Consider the following 9,135-nt stretch of genomic DNA (forward strand, 5'->3'; position numbering starts at 1 on the left):
TACTATATGAAACCAAATTAACAGTCTAATGGTTTTGTACCAAAATATAATAATAAATAGTTTCTAGAAGATAATATTCAAACCAATACATAAAAATCAAGAATTTGATATAAAATCTAGTACAAACTTATCACATATAACATAAGTGACCGCTTTTTTAGTTAAAGCCTCATCATCTTTCCTAACTTATAACATAAAAAAAAATCAGTGCCCGCTTAAATTGTTAAAGCCTCATCATCTTTCTTTTGCTTCTTCCGAGCTATAAGGAATTTCTGTCTTGCTCTAGCTTTTTCATAATCACTTTTAAGTCGCTTCTTTGACCTAATTGGATTTGGTCTTTCTTTGAACTTTGGTGCAGTCCCAACAGATGGTTCATAGACAGCAACTGCTTTTGAAGACTTAGAAGGCGTAACGGATGATCGATTTGTATGAATACCTTTAGAAATAAGAAACTCCTCTGCCTTTTTCCCTGCCTCAAGAACACCGTTGAGAAATATTTCAGATGCCTCCGCATCTGCGCAAACACGTGTAGAAAGCTGAACTGTAACATCACAAATTTGTTGATATCGTTGTGCTTGAGTGGTGTCTTTAGTGCCAACATTCATGGTGGATTTCAGCTTATCGACAGACGGACGCACATCTCTAGTCCACCGCTTTAAAACATATTGTGCAGGTATAGTCTTCAAAAAATGATATTGCACATGACCACCTAAGACCTCCAAAATCTTGAAAACATGTCGACATAAGAAACCCCGGTTCTCAAACATACGACATGAACAAGTAAAACTTTTACTCCTAATGTCGACTGTGACAACCCTTTCATCAAGTCGATTATGATCTTCAAACCTTGGGGAAAGGTTTTCTTCAAATTCTGCATCCAAAACATCAACATTCGAAACCCTCTCATTATCATTATCAACATCATCGTAATTATAATCAACCTTCTCAATTGTGAAAACTTTGAAGAACTTGTTCAATTCAGACCCTTTTGTTGTGTCCTCCTCATAATAGTATTTGAAGGAAAGGTCATACTGACTGTGAATAAATGAAAAGCAAGATGGTGTATACTTGTTTACTACGGACCGCATAAGCTGACTGTTGGGATAATTATTTTTTGTTCTAGTGTTTGCAGCCTTAAAGTCCAACTCAGCATGATTATCCCTCATTCTCTGTACCATAATGTTGAAATGACTAAAGAATCGAACAAGTGAATGGTCTGGCTGCAAAAATCCACGAAGAAAAGCATTGAAAGACTCACTTAACTGAGTCGTTTTCAAACCAGCTGTAAAATGTGACCTCACCCAAACTGAAGACCAATGCATACGATTTGAATGAGTTTGAACAAGCCACTTAAAGTCCGAAGTAGGCCTTCCATTAAAACAGTTTTTCATCATCTGATCCCAATTGTAGTCGAAATCTGATTCATCTTCGACATTTGAAACCAAATTAGTTAACTCTTCGAAAAATGCACTATTTGCACGAGAGCCGAGATTTTTCTTTGCATTCTCTCCCATGTGCCATGAGCAAAGACCATGAAAAACACCTTGAAAAACATTCGGAATTGACTTCAACAACGCACCAGCCTGGTCTGTGTATATGGTTTGAGGTTTCTTATTGGACATACACTTCAAAAAAGTTGTAAACAACCAATCAAAAGTAGCTGATGTCTCATCATACAGTAGCGCAGCACCAAATAACACACTCTTACGATGATTGTCAAAACCAAGAAAGGCAGCTGAAATGAACCAAATCAGAACAAAATACAACATATTTAAAAAATATAAAACCATTGTGCTGTGTAAATAGAAAAAGCTATTCATTTAACAACTGTAAAAAAACACCTATGATCTTTGCATAGCTGGACATAGCACAACTTCTCAAGCGAGATGTCTAAACTCACAAACACAGAAAGAGCTATTTATCATCGATAAAAAAACACATATGATCTTTCCATGGCTGTACAGAGCATAAATTCCAAGGCAAGATAGGATCACCCATAAACCAGAACATTAAATTCTAAACCTTCAATCAATATAAACATTCAATTCTAAACACACACAAGAGCCAAATTAACACACATATACCAGAACCTTCAATTCTAAACCAGAACATTCATTCAAATTTCAAGAATATAAGAATTAAAAACTGTGAGAAGTACAAAATACTAACCTAATGGCCTATATTTATTGTTTGTTCGGTAAGTTGTATCAAAACTGACAACATCTCCAAATAGAGCATAATCTTGTTGCATAATTCCATCTGCCCAAAAAATACTGGCTATGTCTTCTGCAGCATCAACTTGGATATCATAGTAAAAACCTGGTTTCGAGAGAGCTTCATTTCTAAAGAATTCTTGAATAACAGTTGCTTCACCAGCCACCATCTCCTTTTGACGAGTTGTCATTAGATAGTTCTTTAAGTCCGAAAATCGAAAAGGAAGATTCTCCGTGCCTCCAACTCCTTGACCCATCACTTCATAAGATGTTCTCATCGACATTCCAGCTTTAGAATTTATTAAAGCAAGTTGTCCTTGAACTTCATTTACTTCTCGAAATGATCTCAAGTAGCACAAATGCTCTGGTTTATGTAATGGATGACAATGATCAACTTCCCACTTATATATCTTATAGACATTCAACGCTTCATCCAACTTCAAATATATTCCAGCTTTACAACCAACCCTTTCCTCTGGTTTTTCTTTAGCCTTCTCATACTCAACAAGAACTGGACTGTCACATGTTGGCCTGTTTTTAGGATTAAGCAGACTTCCCTTCTTGAAACCTTCTTTGTTACAAGCATAACGCACATAATGTACCTTATCCGATTTCTTATTTTGTGAATTGTTCTTGGACTTCAACATACTCCTAACAGAGAATCTAGTGTTATATGCATAATTAAAATAAAAATCTTCAATCTCTTTTATAGATTTAAAGACCAAAGACTTCCATGATTCTTTATCACTAAAGGAGTAACATTGAGAACTATCCGCATCAATAACTGAATTTTCAACCGTCAATTGTCCACTCTCAGATGAAGTTAATATCAAATCCATTGAAAACAGCAACAAACACTATTAAGAACAAAAAAACCATTAGATATGATAAATTGAAACTACTGAAAAACTCTAAAAAACTATGCTAAAACCATTGGCCTGTGGATATGGTTTTGGTGAGTTGTACTCCAAAACCATTGGCCTGTGGAAATGGTTTTGGTGAGTAATAAGCTAAATTGCTATCAAATTATCCCTAACACTCATACTCCAACAGTTATTTTAAATGATTCAATCATCAGTTTTATAGCATTGAGTTAAAAAATCACAGTTGAATATTCACATTGAGTTAAAAACATCACAGATTGAATCAAATTAACTGATGTAATCAACTGAACTAAAATATCACATATTGCAATGATTGAATCATTGCAATGATTCAATCAAGTAAAATTCTTACTACAACAATAATTTGCAATGATTCAGTTTACTTCAGTTTTATAGCATCACTTTTATATCATCAGTTTTCAATTCAATGATCCTTAACTTCAATTTTAAAGCATCAATTTTCAATTCAATGACTCAACAGTAATTTTATATAATCAACAATAATTTTCAATGATTCATATCACAGATTGCATCGAATTAACAGACTGAATCAGATAAATGAATAACTCGCCGGAGAAATACGTCGGAGTGAATAACGTCGAAGGAAGGTGAGAAACACGTCGGAGAGAAATGTGAGAATCACGTCGAAGAATAATCAAGTTGCAGCAGCGAGAAACAGTGAGAATCGAGGTGCCGGCGATGAATTTCTGAATCGCACGAATCAAGATGAATCAAGATGAATTTCTGAATCGCACGAATCAAGGGTGAATCACGTCGGAGAGAAGGGCGAAAATAACATCGGAGAAGCGAGCAAGGCTGAGAATCACGTCGGAACGGCAAGAAACGGTGAGAATCGTGATCGTGAACCGGCGCCGGCGACGGAAACGGTGAGAAAAGCGATCTTGTTAGGGACGAAACACTGTAGCATCTGAAGCTCAAGATTAGAACACGTGTGCAATATCGGACGGTTGTGATATGTTTGAGCTGAAGCACCAGATTATAACACCTGTCCTTGATCTAACGGTTCTGATTTGCTTATGCACCATGCATAAGGAAATCCTTATGCATAATAACTTTTGCCTATATAAACATATCACCAAAATTAGATGTGCTAAATTCAAATTGAGATTGAAAGCACACATAATTTTGTAGGTGTGGATTGATGATTCTCCAAGGTTCCTATGTGTCAATAGCTGCTGCGCAAGCCTTTATGCTTTGTTCAAGGTCTTTCTTTTTGAGATAATCTATACTATATATAAAGAAAACTACCCCTTTCAGCACACTTTTGGGTTGGAATTTTCTTTCCAAAAATACCCTTAATTTTAAATACAAATAGCCAATTATAAAGTAACACATGGATTAATAATCAATGTCACTAATCGTCACCGTTAACTTTCTTTTACCACCGTTAACAACAGATCAAACTCACAAAAAGTTTAAAAATTATATTTGCATTCTTTATGTCGCTTCTCATGAATTCAAATCGATACAGAATTCATCATAGTACCCTCTGATCACATCGCATCACCTATAAAAAATTAGAAAGTTCTAAGGCTCACGAGCTTGATTAATACTTCTGAAGCACCATTGAATGGAATATCTTTAAGGTTCACTTCATGAATTGAATATCTTTCTGTTTTATCCTTCGAGTAATTTACTTTCCGCCAACATTACAATTCAAGCTTTGTTTTTACTTTTTTTTGTTAGAAGAATGAATGAATCAGAATTTGAGAAAATCAAAGTTGAACAATAATCACTTATGAAAAAAAAAATAATCCAAAGTTTATGTTTTTTTTTCTGCTTTATTTCTCACGAGTCTATGAGTTTTTTTAATTTTTTTTTAAACAAAAATAATAGTTGATGAGGATTGGACTATAAATCCTCTAAAAAAAAATTAGTAACAAACGTGAGCAAAAAATATTGTTAAAGATTGGACTTTAAATCCTCTTAAAAAAAGATTAGTAACAAACATGAGCAAAAAATAATGTTAAAGATTAGACTTTAAATCCTCTAATAAAATATTAGTAACAAACGTGAGCAAAAAAAAAAGATTAGTAACAAACTAAGCAAAAAATAACGTTAAAAATTGGACTTTAAATCCTCTTATAAAAATATTAGTAACAAACGTGAGCAAAATATTATGATTCAAAATCTTTTAGAAAAAGATTTGTTAGCACTATATTAAATGGACTATAAATCCTATAAAAAAAGATTAAAAGAAAAAGATTAGTAACAAACTAAGCAAAAAATAATGTTAAAAATTGGACTTTAAATCCTCTTATAAAAATATTAGTAACAAACTTGAATGGAATATCTTTAAGGTTCACTTCATGAATTGAATATCTTTCTGTTTTATCCTTCGAGTAATTTACTTTCCGCCAACATTACAATTCAAGCTTTGTTTTTACTTTTTTTTGTTAGAAGAATGAATGAATCAGAATTTGAGAAAATCAAAGTTGAACAATAATCACTTATGAAAAAAAAAATAATCCAAAGTTTATGTTTTTTTTTCTGCTTTATTTCTCACGAGTCTATGAGTTTTTTTAATTTTTTTTTAAACAAAAATAATAGTTGATGAGGATTGGACTATAAATCCTCTAAAAAAAAATTAGTAACAAACGTGAGCAAAAAATATTGTTAAAGATTGGACTTTAAATCCTCTTAAAAAAAGATTAGTAACAAACATGAGCAAAAAATAATGTTAAAGATTAGACTTTAAATCCTCTAATAAAATATTAGTAACAAACGTGAGCAAAAAAAAAAGATTAGTAACAAACTAAGCAAAAAATAACGTTAAAAATTGGACTTTAAATCCTCTTATAAAAATATTAGTAACAAACGTGAGCAAAATATTATGATTCAAAATCTTTTAGAAAAAGATTTGTTAGCACTATATTAAATGGACTATAAATCCTATAAAAAAAGATTAAAAGAAAAAGATTAGTAACAAACTAAGCAAAAAATAATGTTAAAAATTGGACTTTAAATCCTCTTATAAAAATATTAGTAACAAACTTGAATGGAATATCTTTAAGGTTCACTTCATGAATTGAATATCTTTCTGTTTTATCCTTCGAGTAATTTACTTTCCGCCAACATTACAATTCAAGCTTTGTTTTTACTTTTTTTTGTTAGAAGAATGAATGAATCAGAATTTGAGAAAATCAAAGTTGAACAATAATCACTTATGAAAAAAAAAATAATCCAAAGTTTATGTTTTTTTTTTCTGCTTTATTTCTCACGAGTCTATGAGTTTTTTTAATTTTTTTTTAAACAAAAATAATAGTTGATGAGGATTGGACTATAAATCCTCTAAAAAAAAATTAGTAACAAACGTGAGCAAAAAATATTGTTAAAGATTGGACTTTAAATCCTCTTAAAAAAAGATTAGTAACAAACATGAGCAAAAAATAATGTTAAAGATTAGACTTTAAATCCTCTAATAAAATATTAGTAACAAACGTGAGCAAAAAAAAAAGATTAGTAACAAACTAAGCAAAAAATAACGTTAAAAATTGGACTTTAAATCCTCTTATAAAAATATTAGTAACAAACGTGAGCAAAATATTATGATTCAAAATCTTTTAGAAAAAGATTTGTTAGCACTATATTAAATGGACTATAAATCCTATAAAAAAAGATTAAAAGAAAAAGATTAGTAACAAACTAAGCAAAAAATAATGTTAAAAATTGGACTTTAAATCCTCTTATAAAAATATTAGTAACAAACGTGAGCAAAATATTATGATTCAAAATCTTTTAGAAAAAGATTTGTTAGCACTATATTAAATGGACTATAAATCCTCTAAAAAAAGATTAGTAACAAACGTGAGCAAAAAATATTGTTAAAGATTGGACTTTAAATCCTCTAAAAAATTATTAGTAACAAACATGAGCAAAAAATAATGTTAAATATTAGACTTTAAATCCTCTAATAAAAGATTAGTAACAAACGTGAGCAAAAAAAAAAAAAAAGATTAGTAACAAACATGAGCATAAAATAATGTTAAAGATTGAACTTTAAATCTTCTGGAAAAAAATATTAGTAACAAACGTGAGTAAAATATTATGTTAAAGATTGGACTTTAAATCCTCTAAAAAAATATTAGTAACAAATGTGAGCAAAAATTAGTGTTAAAGGACAGACCATTCCCAATGTCGGAATCTATCTTCCACGACATGTTTTCAGTCATGGTCAATTATATGTAGCTTTATCGAGATTCCACGACATGTTTTCAGTCATGGTTAGTTATATGTAGCTTTATCGTGAGGAGTTTCTCAAAATTCAACAAAAGTTCTCATTAATGAAGGGAAAATAGAAGGAGAAGATGGAGACTTTACAAAAAATGTAGTTTTTAAAGATATTCTTTTATCGCAATCATAACAATGTTTCTTTTACATAAAATTTCATTTATACATTTATGTTATGATGTTACTAATTACTATTAGAATAAACAATAAAAGATCATTATTTTTTCTTTATTTTATATGCAGACAAACTAAAATATGTTGAGTTCATAAATAATTGTTATATAACTTGACAATATTTTATTTATAAATCAATATATCAATAATTTTCATTAATATTTAAAAATTTAAAAAATTTAATCAAAATTATACAAACAAACATAATAAAATAATCATATGCGTTAGCGTAGTAGAAAGAGCGGACAGACGGGCACGATAGTGCCCGTCTTTCCGCTAGTAATGAATAAAGTTCTCACCGGCATACACCTTTTAACTGGAGATTTCCGTTATATTGATGTTGGTCTCATAAAGGAGGAAGGAGAAGTAATCCTTATTATCTAATCCTAAAGTACAATGTAAACAAAACCTAAAAAACCCTAAATCTAGATAATTAGCGGGAAAACTTAGCTGTAACTACACTTAATTTCAAATTCAAATTTCAAATCCTTTCACTGTATACTAGGTGGTTAATTAAATGTCATGCGCACCGCTCAAGGTGTATTGATGCTGAATATGAAGGTATGTTAATGATTTTTGTCTCCCACGTTTAATTTTATTCATTTTCCAAAGCATCTAATTACTTATTTCAATAAAAAAGTCAGATCTTCCTTTGATTATCAAACGAGCACAAAAACTTCACACCATCTTTTCTCCTCTTTCCTCTTCATCGCTATTTCTTCTCCCTCTCTTTTCCTCTTCCACAAATTTTCACCCCAAAAACCCTAACCGCCTCCCTCATCCTCCCTGAACTCCCTCCATCTCACCCTAACAATACCCTCGACACCCACTCTCTCCTGCAACGCCCTACTCGCCGCATCTCAAAACCTTACCCTCGGTAATTGCGCTTACGTCGTAGCAGAAGTCCTTCTCCGAAAAAACCCTGATTTAAAAAAACGGTGAAAATGTCTTAAAATCAGAAAAGGCCAGATGGATCGAACCGGAAAACCCATCGAACCAGCTGAAAAAACTTCAGCAGAAAGAAGATTCAGAACAGAGAGGGTGAGAAGGTTCTAAAGGGGAAAGAATAGCTACAACGTTGTCTTTCTCACCTGATGCAGCAACCAAATCCATCATGATTCGGTTAGTATTCTTTAACCTATCCAACATATGAATCACCTTAGGATTTTCTGTTTGTGTTCTGTTATTTTGCTCAGACCCGAATATGAAATTCTCAAATTTCTCAAACCCATATGACATCGTCTTCTGTTTGATTTGATTTTCAGTGATTAGATTCAACTTTTCCATTATTATTGTCTCCGGGTACCTGCATCGTAATGAATTTCGGAAACCATTTTGACTTTCACAGAGCCTTTACATGTGCGGGCATGAGTTTCAGATTATCCATCGTAATCGTCGTCTTCAGGTACTTACTTAGTTACTCTACTCTAATGTCTTTTAATTTTTAATGTAGAAATTATCATTTTAAAATTGAATCACTACATCTAGAAATTATCATGTTGTGATTGAAGTTTCTTACTGTTGTGTTGCATCATCAGATATATGTTTTTTTTTTAAAGAATACCTTTTAAATGTAGTCACCGTGATATATTATTAGATTGAGACAGTTGAGT

The 9,135-nt window shown here is 31.5% G+C and overlaps 1 protein-coding gene across 1 annotated transcript; it reads right to left on the minus strand.

Annotated features, from left to right (window-relative positions):
• Window positions 1-149: 149 nt before the first annotated feature.
• On the minus strand, window positions 150-3,484 carry LOC146914582 (protein FAR1-RELATED SEQUENCE 5-like). Its single transcript, XM_085717414.1, has 2 exons — window positions 2,170-3,484; window positions 150-1,735 (listed from the first exon to the last, which is right to left on the minus strand). The coding sequence occupies exons 1-2, from the start codon at window positions 3,050-3,052 to the stop codon at window positions 216-218; spliced, it is 2,403 nt and encodes an 800-aa protein (XP_085573540.1). The 5' UTR covers window positions 3,053-3,484; the 3' UTR covers window positions 150-215.
• Between the last annotated feature and the right edge of the window lie 5,651 nt (window positions 3,485-9,135).

This window comes from Medicago sativa, chromosome 6 (genome assembly GCF_051527215.1).
Source record: "Medicago sativa cultivar Bolivia chromosome 6, Bolivia_mono, whole genome shotgun sequence".
In the NCBI taxonomy this organism is placed as follows: Eukaryota; Viridiplantae; Streptophyta; class Magnoliopsida; order Fabales; family Fabaceae; genus Medicago; species Medicago sativa.

Excerpts from the sequence above, each read along its gene's own strand:
- LOC146914582 (XM_085717414.1), bottom strand. The coding sequence starts at position 3,052 with ATGGATTTGATATTAACTTCATCTGAGAGTGGACAATTGACGGTTGAA. Across the intron at positions 1,736-2,169 it reads CAATAAATATAGGCCATTAG|CTGCCTTTCTTGGTTTTGAC; the intron begins GTTAGTATTTTG and ends GGTTCATTTCAG.